Source organism: Acomys russatus, chromosome 31 (assembly GCF_903995435.1).
Source record: "Acomys russatus chromosome 31, mAcoRus1.1, whole genome shotgun sequence".
Taxonomy (NCBI): Eukaryota; Metazoa; Chordata; class Mammalia; order Rodentia; family Muridae; genus Acomys; species Acomys russatus.
In genome coordinates, this window is record NC_067167.1 from 6,269,762 (window position 1) to 6,287,976 (window position 18,215).

Here is an 18,215-nt window from a genome sequence, read left to right on the forward strand (position 1 = left end):
ACAGACAGACAAACAGACAACAAAAAACCATGTCTTACTGCAGTCAGTCTGGCCTGGTGTGACATTGAATGCTTTTAACTTCACCACTTGGGATGCAGAGGCAGGTGGATCTCTGTGAGTTAGTTTAATGTCAGCCTTGTCTGCATAGTGAGATCTTGGACATAGGACTACATAGGGAGACCCTGCCTGAAAGACAAAAGACAAAAAACCAAAGCACAAATAACCTGATATACATGGTGAGTTCCAGACATGCTAGGGCAACACAGCCAGACACTGTTTCAAAAACAAAAAACAAGCCGGACGTGGTGGTGCACGCCTTTAATCCCAGCACTCGGGAGGCAGAGGCGGGCGGATCGCTGTGAGTTCGAGGCCAGCCTGGTCTACAAAGTGAGTCCAGGACAGCCAAGGCTACACAGAGAAACCCTGTCTCGAAAAACCAAACCAAACAAACAAACAAACAAACCAAACAAAACCAAACCAAACCAAAAAACAAACGAAGCAAGCAAATAATAGCTAATTCTGGTGAGAATGAAGACGAAAGGGAATCCACACACAGGGCTGGTGAGAATGTAAACTTGTCCGATCTGTATGGAAATCATCCTGGAGATTTCTCAAAATGCCGAAAATAGAGCTTGAGAGACGGCTCAGCAGTTGAAAGCACACCTTGTTCTTGCAGGGCGTGCATGTGTGATGTACGGCACCCACACTGGGCAGCTCTGCTAGCTTTTGAGCCATGTCACCAGCCTCAAATGTGTTTCTGTCATACAGAACAATGCTCCCGTCTCGCCCTCCTCTTCCCTCACTCCCTTCTGGTATGGTCAAATGTCAAGAGTTTACTGAAAACCTTGTTATGTTTATGCTACGGACATGCTACCCTGTATGGCAGCCAGTGGCCAGTGGCGCATATGCATTATGTCTGTGTGGCATGGCTGCTCCAAACTGAGAAGTGCCAGAAGCAAGTAATATATACACACCAGAGTCAACAGGCGCAGTGGCTCAGGCCTATAATCCCAGCGCTCAGAGAGGCAGAGGCGGGCAGATCTCTGTGAGTAGGAGGCCAGTTTGGTCTACAAAGTGAGTCCAGGACAGCCAAGGCTACACAGAGAAACCCTGTCTTGGAAAAAAAAAAGATATACATATATACAAGAGTCTAATGACTTAGAAAAAAATTTAAATATAGTATAAGCTGGGGATAATGGGCCTAGCCTGCCGTTGAAGCAGTCAGGAAGTAGAGGCAGGGGGATCAAGGCAAGCCTCAGCTACATACTGAATTGGAAGCCAAAATGCAAAAACCCTGTATTCATCCTATGTTGAAATAGTAATATTTGAATATAATGGATTCAGTGAAAGGTGTGTAAGGAGTGTGTGTGTGTGTGTGTGTGTGTGTGTGTGTGTGTGTGAGAGAGAGAGAGAGAGAGAGAGAGAGAGAGAGAGAGAGAGAGAGAGAGAGAGAAACAGAGACAGAGACAGAGACAGACAGACAGACAGACAGACAGAGTTTTGCTGGGGAATCAAATTCATGCCTTCACACAGGCAAGGAATACACTATACTACTGAACCACATGTTCAACTCCAAGTAAGGAATGTTTCTGTGGCAAAGGCAAGATGGCCTACAGGTGACGGAGGTTGCGGCCAAGGTTAAAGATTCCTGAGACATACCTTAAGGATCAACTCCTGCAAGTTGTCCTCTGACTCCATACAGGCATCATGACAGAAGTTAACCACACATGCATGCACACACCCACGCACCCACGCATGCACATGCGCACACAGAGAGAGAGAGAGAGGGAGAGGGAGGGAGGGAGTGAGTTTTGTTTTTCAGAGGCAAGGTCTTACTGTGTAACCCGGGCTGGGCTCAAGTTCATGATGATTCTGATGCCCCTGCCTCAGCTGCCCAAGCTCTGAAATTACAAGTGTGGGATATGACACCAGGTTTAGAGATTTCCAAAATTCACTGTGTCTCATTTGCTTTTCTCTCTCTCTCTCTCTCTCTCTCTCTCTCTCTCTCTCTCTCTCTCTCTCTCTTTTTCTTGTAGCCTGGGTTACTTCAGACTTCCAATACGCATGCCTCCTCCACCTCGCAAATATGGGCATTACTGTGTTATCTGCAGCTACGTTCCACTTATGAAATGGTCCTGGGGACAGAACCCAGGGGCTATGCATGCCAGCTATGACCAGCTGAGTTACAGCCCCAGCACCCTTCCCTGTTTGTGATACACGGTCTTACTGCATTGCCTAGTCTGGCTTAGAACTTTCAAAGTTCCTGTCTCCACCTCCCTCCTCCCTGGGGATACGTGTGTACCCCACCTGGTGCTGATCAGAAAGGGGTCTTAATTTTCTCTACTACCTGCTTCCCTAGTCATTGAACTACGTGAGTTTTGTAATTAATTATTTATTTTGGTGTTTCAAGACAGGGTTTCCCTGTGTAGCCTTGGCTGTCCTGGACTCCACTTTGTAAACCAGGCTGGTGCTGAACTCACAGTGATCCACTTGCCTCTGCCTCCCAGAGTTCTGGGATTACAGGCAGGCACCACCACCATATCCGGCTCAATAATTTTTTTTATTTTTAAAAATGAAAAGACCACATTATTATTGCATGTATGATGTCTGTGTGAGTATGACAGCCCATGTGCTATGGCTTGTATGTGGTGGTCAAAGGAGCTGGGCGAGGTAGTGCATGCCTGTAATCCCAACACTCAGGGAAGCAGAGGCAGGTGGATCCCTGTGAGTTCGAGGCCAGCCTAGTCTACAAAGGGAGTCCAGAATAGCCATAGAAAGCTTGTCTTGAAAAACCTTAAAAAAAAAAAAAAAAAAAAAAAAAGGACAGCGTTGTAGAGGCCATTTTGTCCTTCCATCTTTTTTTTTTTTTTTTTTTTTAATATTTTTATTTAATTTCTGTGCATTGGTGTGAGGGTGTCAGATCTTGGAGTTACAGACAGTTGTGAGCTGCCATGTGGGTGCTGGGAATCGAACCCGGAACCTCTGGAAGAGCAGACAGTGCTCTTAACCACTGAGCCAACTCTCCAGCCCTGTCCTTCCATCTTTATATAAGCTTGAGAGCCTCCTGAATTCAGCTGTCAGGCTTAGGCAGCAAGTGTCTTGAACCACTAAGCCATCTCCCCAGTTCAGTTCTGGTTTTTTTTCTCAATATTTATTTTTCTATGTGTGTGTTTGAATATATGCATGTGTATCACGTATGTGCAGGAAAGAGCCTACAGAGGTCAGAAGAGGTATTGGATCACCTAGAACAAAAGTTACAGACAGTTGTTAGCTGCCGTGTGGGTGCTGGGAACCTAACCCAGGCCCCTTTGTAGGAACAAGTGTTCCTGATCACTGAGACCATCTCCCCGGACCTGTTTTGAGATTTTGAAATAAAAGAGATTGGCATCATGAAATACTAAAAAAAGAAAGCTGAGCCGAGCGTGGTGGCGCACGCCTTTAATCCCAGCACTGGGGAGGCAGAGGCAGACGGATCGCTGTGAGTTCAAGACCAGCCTGGTCTACAAAGTGAGTCCAGGATGGCCAAGGCTACACAGAGAAACCCTGTCTCGAAAAACCAAAAAAAAAAAAAAAAAAAAAAAAAAAAAAAAAAAAAAAAAGAAAGCTGAAGTTAATTGCTAGAGATAGAAAGAATAACCAACCAGTCCTGTCCTTAACAGGACACAATCTTTACCCAAGGAACATGTTTACTTGAACTTTGAAACCGTCTGCTTTTTAAAAAATCAAATGAAACAACAGAGAACAAAATGTTCTGAGGTTGTTTTTATTCCAAGAATGCCGCGAGCTGTGCCTGGGAACCACAGTTGGCACCCGTTTAGCCACAGCACACACACAACAGCACCATGAATGTAACCAGGGCTCCTGGGAACTCTGTCTCCCAGCCAGTCAATATGACTGAGTCTGCCGTTAAGGGCCCAGCTAGTTGGACCCAAGTGGTCCCTCTGCATCCCTGACTTCTCTGGCAGGCGAGAAGTGAGACTCAATGACCCTTAAGCTCATGTATCCTGGGTCTGGGCCGTTTGTTTCCTGTTGCTCTGTTTCAGACAATAATGCCTGAGGACCCCCAATACCAGAAGAGGTCCTCCAGTCTCCCCAGTTATTGGCTTCTTCTCTGTCCACGAGACTCCAGACAGACCCCCTCGGAGCTCCTAACCGCCAGCGGAGAGAGTGGCTGTATCTCAGAGCCACAACCAACGTCATTGTCCTCTTAGGCCTGAAACCAGACTCCAGTGAGGAGGCTAGGAGGCTGCTGTAGCCTCCATGGGCTGGATCAGCAGGGTGGTAGCCTGTAGTGGGTAGTAGCGGCCCTTCCATGTTTTCCAAAAGATCCCCTTTTTCCGCTGCTGCCGTTGCCGTGGGATGGAATGGAAGTACTGTCCGTTGAGATTGGAATGGCTACAGGTGCCAAACCACCAGCCACCTACAGGGTTAAAGAACAGAAGGTGTGGTCAAGTATGAGTTTCGATACTGAGAAGAGGACGTAATTGGAGACAAGATGAACTTTGGACTTTACACCTCTAGAAGTTATTACATTTACTTATTTTGTGTGTGTGTACATACCACAGTAGGTGTGAAGGTCAGAGGACAACTCGTGGAAGTTCCTTCTTTCCTTCCATCACACGGGTCTTAGAGGTCAAACACCTTTACTGACTGAGCCATCATCTCACAAGTCCTATTTTTGTTTTGAGGCAGAGTCTCTTACTCAGGCTGGCCTCAAACTCTCTATGTAGTCAAGGATAACCTTAAACTTCCATCCCCCTGCCTCCACTCCCTGAGTGCTGCAGTTACCACTGTACCACTACGCCTGGTTTATATGGTGCTGGGGATGATACCTAGGCCTTCATCTATGTTAGCTAAGCTCTCTTCCAACTGAGCTACACTATGGAGGAGGGCTTGTGGGCACAAGACTATAACCATAGCAACTCAGCAGGCTGAGGCAGAATGATAGGAAGGGTGAGGCAAACCTGCTCTCCAGTTTGATCTTGTCTGAACAAATGAAACACAAGGAAGGCTGATATTCTAGCTCACTTGTGCTTGCCTAACCTGCATGAAACACTGGGATCATACAATGTCTTATGCCTTTTACCCCAGCACTCGGAAATTAGAAGCGGACCCTTTAAGGGTTTGGCTATACACCAAGTTCAAGACCAGTCAGAGCTACAGGAGACCGTGTGTCAAACAGACAACAAAAGCAAAAACACTAGGGGCTGGGGGATCAGTGGCAGAATGCTTGGCTAACATGTACAAGACCGTATGCCTCAGAATTCAAAAGAACAAGACAAAGGTTTGTCTTGGCTTTGCCCTGTGATAGCTACCAGCCCCACTGAGTATTCTCACTGAATTTTCAAAAGTGGGCGCCATGATTATGCCCACTTTAAAGACAAGAAATCTGAAAACAGGAGAGGTTAACTCAATGATTGGCCCAAAGGCACATAATAAGGAGAAAAGGGGGCCAGGGCACGAATGTGCTTTGGGCCTGAATGTAGGCTACAGTGGAAGTAAAACCTGCTTACCAGAGAGGCTCTTGGCACAGTTGAGGTCCCCTCTGAGGTCGTGGTCTTGGTCCCAGGTAGAGAAAGGCAGGGAAAGGCCATTGGGGGAGACACTGGTGGCACCCAGCTCACTGGCTGTGGGCTCTGTGAGTTGCAGGCTGTAGGCTGTGTCCTCACCCCCCAAGTGGACGGGAAACTGGAGCAGTTTGGCATTGCCATCCCAGTCCTGGAGCTGCACAGCCAGCTGGCTGCCTCGGTCCCCAGTGATGCTGTGCATCTTCTCCAGGCCCAGCCAGAACTCGCCTGCATCAAGAGAAGTCATGCCTTAAGGCGGGCCCAGCTCCTCTGCCCTTTCCTCCTTCCCTGACTCTGACCTCCAGAGAAACACTTACCTTGAGGATCTCCGAAGCCATCCTTGTAGGCTTCCCAGGACTGATTGAAGTCCACAGAGCCATTTAGGCGTCTCTGAATCACTGTCCAGCCTCCATCTGCCAAGCAAGACAAAAAGTCACCAGAAGTCCTCCTGCACGGGGACAGTCCTGCCTAGCTCCCAAGCCTGACACTGTGCTCCCACACACAACCCCACGAAGGGCAACACGCTCATCACTCCTCTCTGAGAGGGTGGGATCAGAACAGCCTTCCATCCCAAGAACCTGCAGGAACCAGCAGCAGATGTGTTTCGTTAAAATTTTCAAACAGGGTCTTATTAGAAGCCACGGGTAACCTTGGAATTTTCCTATAGTCCAAGCTGTCCTTCAGTTCACAAAGTAATCACGGATGACCTCAAACCCCTAATACTCCTGCTTCACCTCCAGAGTGTTGGGATGGTAGACGCGTATTACCACACCCAGTTTGTGAGCGTTGGAGATGGAACTCAGGCCTTCAAGCATTCCAGGGAAGCGTTTTACTAACTGAACTATAATCCCAGCCTATGAAGACTCTGGGTTTATTTGAGATAAGGCTGTCCTTGAACTTTCAACAATCCTCTTGCCTCAACCTCTCAAGGACTAGACTTATAAATACAGGCACAGGTCACCAAACACAGCTGTGGTTCTATGTATTGAATTGAGGGTCTTGTACATCCTGAGCCAGCACTCTCCCATTGAGCTATGGCCTCAGCTCATTTATACTTTGTTATTTTGTGACAGGATTACACTAAGTCACTCGGGATGGCCTTGAACTCACTCTGTAGACCACTAGGTCTAGACAGCTGCAGACCTTAACCACTGAAACCCATCACTGAGCTTGAGATGCTCGCTAGTGGGGGGGGGGGAAGACTACATTTTAGATTATATATAATCTACCCTACAGACTATATAAGAGGGTGTGTGTGTGTGTATGTTACATTGCTGTGGAAGGGACCCAGGGTCTTTATAGAGGCTAGGCAAGTGCTTTATCACTGAGCTTCATACGCCTGTATTTCTGACTGCAAGGCACAGACATGACAAGTACATCCTACCTGAAGTCATCTCACAGTTGACCAAAAATGGTGGGGAGCCCAGTGGCTGGATCTGGAAAAGTCCACTATGCCGTTCCCCTTCTTGGAAGAGTTCCTGACAGTCGTGGGGCAGCCCTGAAAGGAGACAACGGGAGAACTGAAGCAGGATAGAAGTACCCATCAATTTCTGGAGACAGGCGTGCCTGAGGGCTGGGTGGTAGAGGGCCATCTGCCTAAACTCGCTCCTTCCTCGGTACAGCGTTCTCCAAGGGCCCACCAGGCACACTGAGGAGCAAGCAGCCCCTTGCCCAGTTGTCACCCTTTCCCGTTCTGCTTGTCCACCCTCTTGGGTCACAAAGGCCCCTTTCCTGAGCCTTTCTTCCTTGTATCACATCTTCCTGCCATTGGGGTTTAGCAAATGTCCCGATGCCAGGGATTTCTTTTTCCCAGTGCTTTCTCCATCCCAGCTTCTAAAAAGATGCCTTTCTAGTCTCTCCTAAATCCAGTTAGACACCCCAAAGTGAACACAGAGGTCTTCGCACTGGTCAGAAGTCGTCTGGTGGCTTGTCCCCCACTCCTTCCAACTGAGTCAGGGCTTCTCAAGGCCAGGCACAAGGAGGAAGTTTGTGCACAGTAGGAACTACCTAAAGTCTACCTCACAGCCAGTATTCCAATGGAGGCTTAAAACAACAGATAGGGATGGATCTGGGGTAAGACAAGAGCTGAGCTGACTGAACAGAAGGGTGCTCTGATTTAGTTAGTAGGAGATGCTGACAATGCCTGGCTGGGACAGTGGAGACTGAGACTGGGGTTGTGGGTGGGATATAACTGTCTCTGATACCAGAAGAAGCGGGGGGGACAGGAATGAAGAGGAGGAAAGAGGAGAGGAGGGGGAGAAAGTACTTGGCCTTGACAAGGCCTCTAAACTCGGGAAGAACCGCCCCCAGCCCAGCCAGGGAAAGTAGGAGAAAGGTCACGGGGGGGGGGGGGCATGCAGGGACTCTCCACCAGCCAGCCCACTCCACACTGCCAAGAGTGGGGGCAGGCCCAGAAAGATGGGAAGGACACTTTCCAATCCCTTAGGCAGCTCCCTTTCCCCTACTTCCCTCTCATCCAATCGGGACAGGCACACTGCCAAGCCACCCATGTGGTCTCCATTAGGGCCAGCTGTTTGTCTCCCCAGCTCTGAACTTTCCCCTACTTGGCTAGGCTGAGTCTGGGAGTCCCAGACCCACAGAACCACTCCCTCTCCCTTTCTCTTCCACCACATCCACCAGCCAGAACCTGTGCCTGCCGAGAGCGCGTAGGAAAGCTCCCCCATGACCCTCACCATGCCCTAGGTACCCGCCTAGGTAACAGGCAGGAGGAGGGAACAAGTTTGAAGACTTTTGGGCTGGAAGCCAGCAACTGGCCCTAGGGTGTGAAGGGGGGATATCTAAACTTTCACCCAGTTGGCTGTGGATAGCCACAGATGTCAAACAGGGTGACAGAATGGCCATGAACTCAGGGTTGGAACTGGGAGCTTCTGTCTCTGTCTCTCTCTCTCACACACACACACACACACACACACACACACACACACACACACACACACACACCTTAATTTGTAAAGTATTGGGCATGCACAATATAGGACCTAGAAATTGTGGTTGCAAAAAAAAAAAACCAAAACTGTGGGGTAGATGTATATACATGATTGGATGGAGGCTTTGGGGACAGAAGAGGTAAAAAGGATCCGGATTTCTAAGATGTAAGAGTGTGTGCCTAATCTAGGAGCTAGGGTAGAGGGTGTCCTCACTCTGGTTTTCTCTTTTATATGTATACCAAGAGTCCTTGGAGGAATCCAACCCTCAGAAACACACACACACATGCACACACACAATCACACCTGGGCCCCTCTGGATGATGTCTCTGAGCTACACCACCGTCTTCCAGCACCCCTGAAACTTCCAACTCCTTGTGGTCTGTCTCCCTCTACTTGTTCTGGTTAGTGGCTAATAAGATTGGGGCAGGGGGGAAGATTCTTGCTGGGAAAGACGGATGAGGTGGCCTGGCCAAGGCAGGATCAGAAGTGAGGAGCGTGGCATATCTACAAAGCCCTTGGCTGGAGCCTAGTGAGGCCAGAGGCACCCAAGGCCAGAGTGTCTCTCTCTTATTAAGGTGGACCTGACAGGAAGGGTAAGGATGGGAATGCCAGGTAGAGGGGTTCGGGAGTTTCCAGATGACACCAGAGATACTCACTATGCAAGCGGGTAGCATTGGGAGTCAGGCCAATGAGCTGGGCCATCTTAGGAAGTCTCTTTCCCCTTGAAGCCTTGGCCACTCCGTTGTCTAGGTGTGTGGGGGCCAGGAGGCCAATCTGAGACAGGACAGAAAAAAAAAGGTGGTCAGGTCTCTTGGCTCATGCCATAGCAACTTATTAGCCACATTTCATCACCACTGCCCCACCTCCACCCAATTTTGTTTTCCCTCTTTCAGACTTGGACCAAGCCCTGGGGTAAGTACCTGGCTCTGAAGAGTCTGTATTCTCAGATTCTGCTTTGATAGGTGTCTCTGCTGCTGGGCCACCTTCTGGAAGAGTTGCTGGATCTTGCTGTTCTGAGCCTTGAGCTGTGTCTGGAGACATGCAAGACTGGTGAAGACCTGGCTTTATGTCTGCAACCTCCCCTTACCCTCCCTCCATCCTTTCACAGGTCGGCTCTTTGAAGACCCTCTCTGCCTGGTCCCTGGACACATGAGAGCAAGGTCTAAGGAGCCAGACCCCTAGTTGACCCTCCTACCTGCAAACTGTGCAGAGTCTCAGGAGCTGCCTCACTGTCAGGGACTCTCCCCTCGGGATCTTTGGAGAGTGCTTCTTTTTCCTTGGGTCCCTGACAAGCTTTACCGCACGCAGCCATGCGGCGTTCCAGTGCGCCCAGCTGCCCACGGGTGCGCTCCACGTGTTCGCGCAGCCCGTGGCCGAGTTGCAGTAGCCCGTGAGCCAGCAAGTTCATCTCGTCCCAGGATGCGAAGCGCTGCGATTCGGGTTGTGCAGGGCGGGCCTGCGCGCTCAGCAGCCCGGCAGTAGCTGCGCACAGCACTAGGGCTGCGCCTGCGGTTGGAGCGCAGCGCATGATTCCGGGGGGGGATGGCCTTGGGTGTGGTGACGCTGGGACGGAAGGCAGGGGTTCGAGACCCAGTAGCTAGAGTTCTGGGGTACCCGGCTTTGGCTTAGACGTGCTCTAGTGCAGAAGAGGGCCTGGAGCTGCAGCTGATTAGCTTTTCCCGGTTGCACCCAACGCCCCATTTTATAAAGCGGCTGTGGGAGTGGGAGGGAGAGCCTTGGAGGCGGGGCCCGGGGCGGGGCGAGCTGCCAAGTGTTAGGGTGCTGTGCCACAGGCCTTGTAGGTGTGTGTGTGTGTGTGTGTGTGTGTGTGTGTGTGTGTGTGTGTGTGTGTGTGTGTGTGTGTGTGTATGCGGGCGCGCGTGTGTGTCAGGGTGAAGAGTCCTTGGGGATGTCTGCTTGGCCTTTCCCCACGACCCCGTGAACTACGTGACTGTCTCTGCACTGCATGGTCCACCCTAAGCCCGGAAATTCCCAACCCTAACCCCGCATCCCGCTCCCCACCCCACCTCCCCCGCACTGTTCAATGGAGGAAAGGGCGTACAAGTCAGTCAGGACTGACCCCTTCCCACGTCAGAGGCAGAGTGAGGCAGAAAGTTCTCTCCCAGGTTGGCTAAATTCAGATGGCCAGTGTGGGGTGGGGGGATGGGATGGGGGATGGGGGGCGTTTTACAGAACCTTGCTCCCTGCCTCTTGGAGGTTTTCTGAGATCTCCAATCCCCAGACCACGCTGGAACCCCTGCCCCCACTTTCACTTCCACCAGGGAGTTCTCAAGGCTCCCACCCTCCTTCCGGCTCAAGGATTTGTCATTGCAGATGTGTTTGGGAGGGTCACTTACGCCCTTGGTTAATTAGTCGCCTCTTCCTGGCCAAATTGTCAGTGCTCTAGTTGCTGGGAGTTCTGCCTGCACCATACAGATTGCAACCCTAGGCCTCCTCCGGTTGCTTGCCCTCCACCGCCAGGGGTCTGGGTGTCGGGAATTTACCAGAATTAAAGCAGGAACCTTGCCTGAGGCCAGGACTGTCATCCCAGCTCTGGGGCAAGGAGCAGAGGGGTGTGGAATTCATCCTGAGCTATATACAAGTGAGTTTGATATCAGCCTGGGGTACTCTGAACCAGATCTCTAAACAATAGCCATAAAGACAAAACCTGTGGTACTCACCTGTACTCCCAGCACACAGGACACAGAGTCAGGAGAGTATTACAAGCTACAAGCTAACTTGCTCTACCTAGTAAGTTCCAGACCAGTCAAGACTGAAACAGCAAGACCTTGGTTCAAAAAACAAAAACAAAAACAAAACAGAAACCATTCATAGTGGTGTATACCTTTGATCTCATCACCTCGGAGAAGCCATTGGAGGGAGCTCTGTGAGTTTGGGGTGTACACAGTGAAGATGCAGGCCAAGAAGACCCTGTCACAAAACAACAACAACAAAACCAAAATAAGAACAGAAAAACAGAGCCGGGCGTGATGACACACGCCTTTAATCCCAGCACTCGGGAGGCAGAGGCAGGTGGATCGCTGTGAGTTCAAGGCCAGCCTGGTCTACAAAGTGAGTCCAGGATGGCCAAGGCTACACAGAGAAACCCTGTCTCGAAAAAAAAGAACAGAAAAACAAATAGAAGCTGGAGAACTGTCTTAGCAATCAAGAGCATTTATGGCGCTTGCCGAAGATGAGGACCCAAGTCCAATTGCTCACAATCACCTGTAACTCCAGCTCCAAGAGATGTGGTGATTCTGACCTCCTCGGGCACTCTCTCACACACAGTTAAAAAAAAATGGTTACCAAAAAATTAAAACAGCAAGCAACCTAGGGAGTATCAAGGAAAGACTTCCCTTCCACACCCATTCATTCATTCACTCAGTTCCACACAGCCTAGACTTCGTACTGAGCTCCTTAGTTTGTGGATGAACCCTAGCACTGAACAGAGGAGAGGGACCAGGCTGAGACAAAGAAGGACCTGGGCGAGGTTGACATCTTTCCTTGTTTATGCCAGATGGCTAAGTTTTCATTCAGTGGGTTTGCATGGGTGTCTCCTCCTCTGCCAAGTCTGCTCTAGCCTGTTAGGAAGAGGAGTCTGGCATAGAAAACCTGACTGCCAGGAAGACCCTTAGGGCAGACTGGAAAAAACCCCCACGTTGAGTCAGCAGGGCTGGGAGCCAGCAGCAAACCTCTGGAATCCAAAACTGCATGCCCCAAGGCTGACGTGCAGGCCACTGCTTGTACACTTGACCAGCTGGGCCATTTGCCAGGGTAACTGATCTCAGCACCAGTGACAGGCAGACAGGAAGAGCAGGCAGGAAACCCTCGGCAAAGATGAATTCACACATCCACCATCTGTTCACTCCCAGCATCCTCTGGATGCAGGACATAACTATTCCCTGCTAGCTCATAATGCCACTCCTCTTCCAAATCTTCTTGCCTCAAGAGAGAGAGAAAACAACAGCAACAACAACAAAACCACCAAGGGGAGTGTGGTGGTGCATGTCTGTCATCTCAGCACTTAGAGAATAGTAGCAAGAAGGTCCACTTGGGCTAGGGCTCCTCTGTTCAGTGCTAGGGTTTATCCACAAATTAAGGAACTCAGTACGAAGTCTAGGCTGTGTGGACTGAGTCTCAAGAAAAAAAAATTAGGGCTGGTCATTATGGCTCAGTGGATATAAAGATGCTTGCTTCCAAATCTGATGATCTGAGTCCAATGCATGAACTTATATGTTAGAAGAAAACATAGGGCCCCCCAAAAGTTATCCTCTGACCTCAGCAAATTTTCTGTGGCATGTGCATACACAGTACAAATAAATAAATGGACAGGGACACCCACACCCACACTTAAAAATAAAAGAAAATCTTGGGGGGGGCTGAAGAGATGGCTCGGCAATTTAAAACAGCATTTACTGTTCTTGTAGAGGACCTGAGTTAGGATCCTAGCATCCACATGGTGGTTCATATCCATCTGCAACTCCAGTTGCAGGGGGTCTAGTTCTTTCTTCTGAAATCTCCAGGGGGCACTCATACATATAGAATAAGTTACCGGGCATGACGGTACATGCCTTTAATCCTGGCAGAGGCAGGCGCATCTTGGAGAGTTCGAGTCCAGCCTGGTCTACAAAATGAGTCCAGGACAGCCAGGGCTATACAGAGAAACTCTGTCTCAAAAAAAAAAAAAAAAAAAAAATCTTAAATTTTTTAAAATAAAAATTTTAAAAAATAAAGAAAACCACTAATTACTTTGCCAATCTGACAGTCTTTTGTGGTGTGTGTGTGTGTGTGTGTGTGTGTGTGTGTGTGTGTGTATTTGCTTGTGTTAACATATGCATGGGCACTCCTGTGGGCAAGCAAGCCTGCTCTTGTGTGTGCATGTGTATGGAAAAGGAAAGTGTCTTCTTTGTTGGTCTTTACTGAGGCAGGGTATCTTCTTGGACCTGAAGCTTGCGAGCTTGCCCTAGGGATCCCCCATTACTGTGCCCCAAGTCCTGAGATTACAGGAAGTTATTATGCCTGCCCAGCTTTTTAAAAAAAAAATCATTTATTTATTTTTACTTCATGTACATTTGTGTTTTGCCTGCATGTACGTCTGTGTGAGGGTATCAGATTTTGAGGTTACAGAAAGTCGTGAACTGCCATGTGGGTGCTGGGAACTGAACTTGGATCCCACCTGCCCAGCTTTTATGTGGGTTCTGAGAATCAGATTTTTACTCCTTGCCCTTGTGAGTCAAGTCATTTATCCACGAAGCCATCTCTCCAGCCCCTAATCCCACAGTCTTTTCTCCATGTACTTTTCGTGGATTTCTTCGGTACCTTGCTTCAGAGAGCACAGAACAATATAAAGCCACTTAGAGGCACCTGCAGGGTGCAACCATTACATAAGGCCCCCTGCCTCTTGGGACCTGGAACTGGCTCTGGCTTTTACCCTAAAAACATCGTCTTTCTGGAATGTGCCCTTTAAGAGAGCCAGCCATTGCAGTCTCTCGCTCCCTCTCTCTCTCTCTCTCTCTCTCTTTTTTTTTTTTTTAAAAGATTTATTTATTATGGATACAGATCTTTTTTATAGATGGTTGTGAGCCAACATGTGGTTGCTGGGAATTGAACTCATGACCTTTGGAAGAGCAGTCGGTGCTCTTAACCTCTGAGCCATCTCTCCAGCCCCTGCAGTCACTCTTTAAGCGCCTATTCTGCCCTGGCACTGTGCTAAGGCCATGTCGTGTGAGTGTCCTGGTCTTCATGCATTGCCAGCTTTGTTTCTAGGCTTTGACCAGAGGATACAGCTTGCTGGTAGAGCCCTTACCTGGCACGTCTGAAGCCTGAGATAATGTTCCTAGCACTTTGAACAAAGTATGGCCTCTATATTTGGACTGGGGATATAGCTTAGTGGTAGACCACTTGCCTAGCACGCATGAGAACCCAGGTTTACCTACAGTACTGTAACCACTCAATCGGTAGCTATAGAAAGGTGTCACAGATCAGTTGCACAGTCAGTACTAATTGTCAACTTGAGAAAAGTGAGAATTACCTGTGAGGTGGTGGAGGTAGTTATCGTGATTGTGTTAAGGTAGGAAGGACCTGCTTAATGTGAGTGGCACATCCTGTAGACAGGAAAGATGGCTGCTTAGGTTAAAAAATAAAACACTTGTTGCTCTTGTAAAGGAACAGGGTTCAGTTCCCACCCACAGGGCAGCTCACAACCAGCTGTAAATCCGATTACAGGGGATCTGATGCCTTTTCTGATTTCCTTAGGCACTAGGCATGCACGCGATACATACGTACACTCATGCATAAGTAAACTTAAAAAAAAAAACTAAAATAAGTAAATAAATAAATAAAATAAATGAAGCTATGCGTGGTGGTGCACACCTTTAATTCCAGCACATGGGAAGCAGAAGCAGGTAGATTTCCATGAGTTCGAGGTCAGCCTGGACTACAGAGCAAGTTCCAGGACAGCCAAACTTGTTACACAGAGAAACCTTATCTCAAAACAACAACAACAAAAAGAAAAAGAAAGAAAGAAAGAAAGAAAGAAAAGATCAGGAGCTGAGAAGATGAGTCAGTGGGTAATGCACTTGTCAAACAAGTAGGAGGATCAAAGTTTGGAAACCCAGCACCCAAATAAATGCAGTGCTGACATGGTCGCCTGCTTGTAATCGGGCTCTCAAGAGGCAGAGACAGAGGATCCCCAGAGCAAGTTAACTAGTTAGAGTAATCTAATTGACTAGCTTTGGGTTCAATTGAGAGGCCCTGCCTCAAAACATATGGGAAGGGGTGATCTAGAAATAATCGAACAACTTCCTTTGGCCTCCACAAGCATGCACACGCACGTGTACTCACCTCACAGGGACACATGCAGCCACACACATTCAAACATGCCCTCACAAAACCCAAACTGGGTGTGGTAGTGCAAACTAACCACAGCAGTTGGGGAATGGAAGCAAGAAGATCAGGAATTCGAGGTTAGGCTGGTGAAAGTGCTTGCCTCACAAGCCTGGCAACCTGATTTTGACCTCCCAGTGGCCCCCTGTAAAGCTGAAAGGTGGTTATTCCACAAAAGTATCCTTTTGCTTCGACACATGACTAGAGGCACGCATACTCCCTTCCCCCCAATCATACACTCGCGCACACACACATGAACTGGGCATGCTGATGCATGCCTGTGATCCTCTCACTCGGGTTATGTAAGTGTAAGTCTCAAGAGTTCAAAGTAATCTGTAGTTATATAGCCAGTTTGAGGCCAAACTGGGATATGTGAGACGCTGTCTCAAGAAACGAAAGTTGGAGATACAGTTCAAAGATACAGCACTTCCCTGACGTGCGCAAGACCCTAGGTTTTATTTCCAACACTAACGGAAAGGAAGGAACAAGGAACGAAAAGCAAATTCAGAGACGGGATTCTGTCATCAGGAGAGGAAGCAGTCTTCTGTTAGAATATAATAACAGAATGGAGAATAATTCCTGCCTTCAAAAGCTAGGAAGGACATGGTGTCCTGGATGCTGTTATTCCATTTCTGATCGCGGAGACTTCTGGAGGATGGGTTAGGAAGAAAGGACCTGCTTTTCTGGTTCAAGGGATGCTTATAATAAACACAGCAACCAATACCCGCTGTGTACTTCATATACTCAAGTGATTATATATTCACTTCTTCCTAGCAACGGCTCCGTGGGAGGCAGCTGTTGTAATTATTCTACTTTATGATGGCAACAGGATGAAAGGGAGGCTGTGTATCTCTCCAGTTTCGCAGAATTGTCTAGACAGAACTAGGATTTGAAATCTGGCCGGCTAACTCGCGGCTGTGCCGTTAGCAGCCACGATAAGCTGCCATTAATTACTAAAGATACACGATTCAAGCTGAGGGTGGGGCTCAGGGGTAGTGTACTTGCTAGCACATGTAAAACCATGGTTTTCAGCCCTTGCTCTGCAAACATAACAATTATAAAGGATGGTTCTCATTTCCTGATACTTATGGCCTCATTGCGTCCCTGTCTATAAAATAAGCAATAGGATATTTCAGAAATGACGAGACATGGGGCTTTTCGAAATTAATCTTCATTGTCAACTTGACACAATCTAAAAATAGTTGAGTCTCAATGAGAGGTTGTCTAGATGTGGACCAGGTTAGTCTGGGGGTGATTGCCTTGATTATGTTGATTGTTATGGGAAGAAACAGCCCACTGGGAACAGCGCCGGTCTACAGGCAGGGAACCCAGAAGAGCGGGGAACCCGAACCAGGTATGGTGGCGCACGCCTTTAGTTCCAGTATTTGGGAGGCAGAGGTAGGCGGATCTCTATGAGCTCAGGGCCAGCCTGGTCTCCGTAGCGAGGCCAGGACACAGTAAGATTCTGCCTTTTTTTTTTTTTTTTTTTTTTGGTTTTTCGAGACAGGGTTTCTCTGTGTAGCCTTGGCTGTCCTGGACTCACTTTGTAGACCAGGCTGGCCTCGAACTCACAACGATCCGCCTGCCTCTGCCTCCCGAGTGCTGGATTCTGCCTTTTTTTTTTTAAACATTTATTTATTTATTATTTATACATATTCTTCCTGCAGGCCAGAAGAGGGCACCAGATCTCATTGTAGATGGCTGTGAACCACCATGTGGTTGCTGGGACTTGAACTCAGGACCTTTGGAAGAGCAGCCAGTGCTCTTAACCTCTGAGCCATCTATCCAGCCCCCAAGATTCTGCCTTAAAACAACAAAAATAGTAAAATAAAAGTAAAATGTGTAAGCCAGGTGTGGCGCATACCTGTAATCCCAATACTCAGGGAGGCAGAGGCAGGCAGATCTATGTGAGTTCGAGGCCAGCGTGGTCTACAAAGCAAGTGCAGGATAGTCAAGACTTCACAGAGAAACTCTGTCTCGAAACAAAACAAAACAAAACAAACAAAAATAAGAAGTGTGGAGAAAGTGAGCTGAGCGACCAAATGTGTATGTATTTGTTCTTTCTCTCCTCTTGACCATAGATTATAAACTCTTGCCTGTGAATGTGGCTGACTGCTTCAAATCTCTGTTTTGATTACCTCACAGCCACAGACCTGAATAAGTCCTTTCTCCCTTAAAACTGCCTCTGTCAGAGTTTTGTTTTTGTTTGTTGTTGTTGGTGTTGTTTTGGTTTGGTTTTTCAAGACATGGTTTCTCCACATAGCCCTAGCTGGCTGTTCTGGACTGCCTTTGTAGACCAGGCTGGCCTCGAACTCACAGCGATCTGCCTGCCTCTGCCTCCCAAGCGCTGGGATTAAAGATGTGTGCCACCACTGCCCGACTCTTGTCAGAGTGTTTTAATCATAGCAATCAGATACAAAACTAAAACGACGTGAGGTTTGTGATGCCCTGGGCTGGAGGTCTATGTCCCCTGTAGAACGCTTGTCAAGCACGCACCAGATGAGGGGATAATCTTAGCACTTCATTTAAAAAAGAAGAGGAAGAAGAAAGAAAGAAAGAAAGAAAGAAAAAAAAAAAAAAAAAAAAAACAGAACATAACTGGGTGTGGTGGTGCATTCCTGGAGTTCCAGCACTTGAGAGGTGGAGGCAGGGTGGCCTCAGGAGTCAAAGGTCATACTTAGGTACTTAGAGAGTTTAGCCTAACCAGGGCTCCATGCAGTTCTATCTCAAACCCCTCACCCATCTTTCCACAATAAGATAGTTTTTAAGGAATTCTTTTTATTTTTATGTGTGTGGGTGTTCGCCGGTAAGCACC

At 48.3% G+C, this 18,215-nt stretch overlaps 1 protein-coding gene across 1 annotated transcript; it reads right to left on the reverse strand.

Annotated features, from left to right (window-relative positions):
• Positions 1–3,728: 3,728 nt before the first annotated feature.
• Angptl4 (angiopoietin like 4) lies at positions 3,729–10,079 on the reverse strand. The gene is made up of 7 exons (XM_051139653.1): positions 9,711–10,079; positions 9,436–9,546; positions 9,172–9,289; positions 6,952–7,065; positions 5,885–5,980; positions 5,514–5,795; positions 3,729–4,420 (listed from the first exon to the last, which is right to left on the reverse strand). Exons 1-7 carry the CDS (start codon positions 10,041–10,043, stop codon positions 4,239–4,241), a joined length of 1,236 nt encoding a protein of 411 aa, XP_050995610.1. The 5' UTR covers positions 10,044–10,079; the 3' UTR covers positions 3,729–4,238.
• Between the last annotated feature and the right edge of the window lie 8,136 nt (positions 10,080–18,215).

Bases quoted from the DNA above. Each gene is read 5' to 3' on its own strand.
- Angptl4 (XM_051139653.1), bottom strand. From the start codon at position 10,043: ATGCGCTGCGCTCCAACCGCAGGCGCAGCCCTAGTGCTGTGCGCAGCT. The intron at 9,547-9,710 runs GTAGGAGGGTCA...GCATGTCTCCAG, and splicing joins AGACTCTGCACAGTTTGCAG to ACACAGCTCAAGGCTCAGAA. The intron at 9,290-9,435 runs GTACTTACCCCA...GTCCTGTCTCAG, and splicing joins TACAGACTCTTCAGAGCCAG to ATTGGCCTCCTGGCCCCCAC.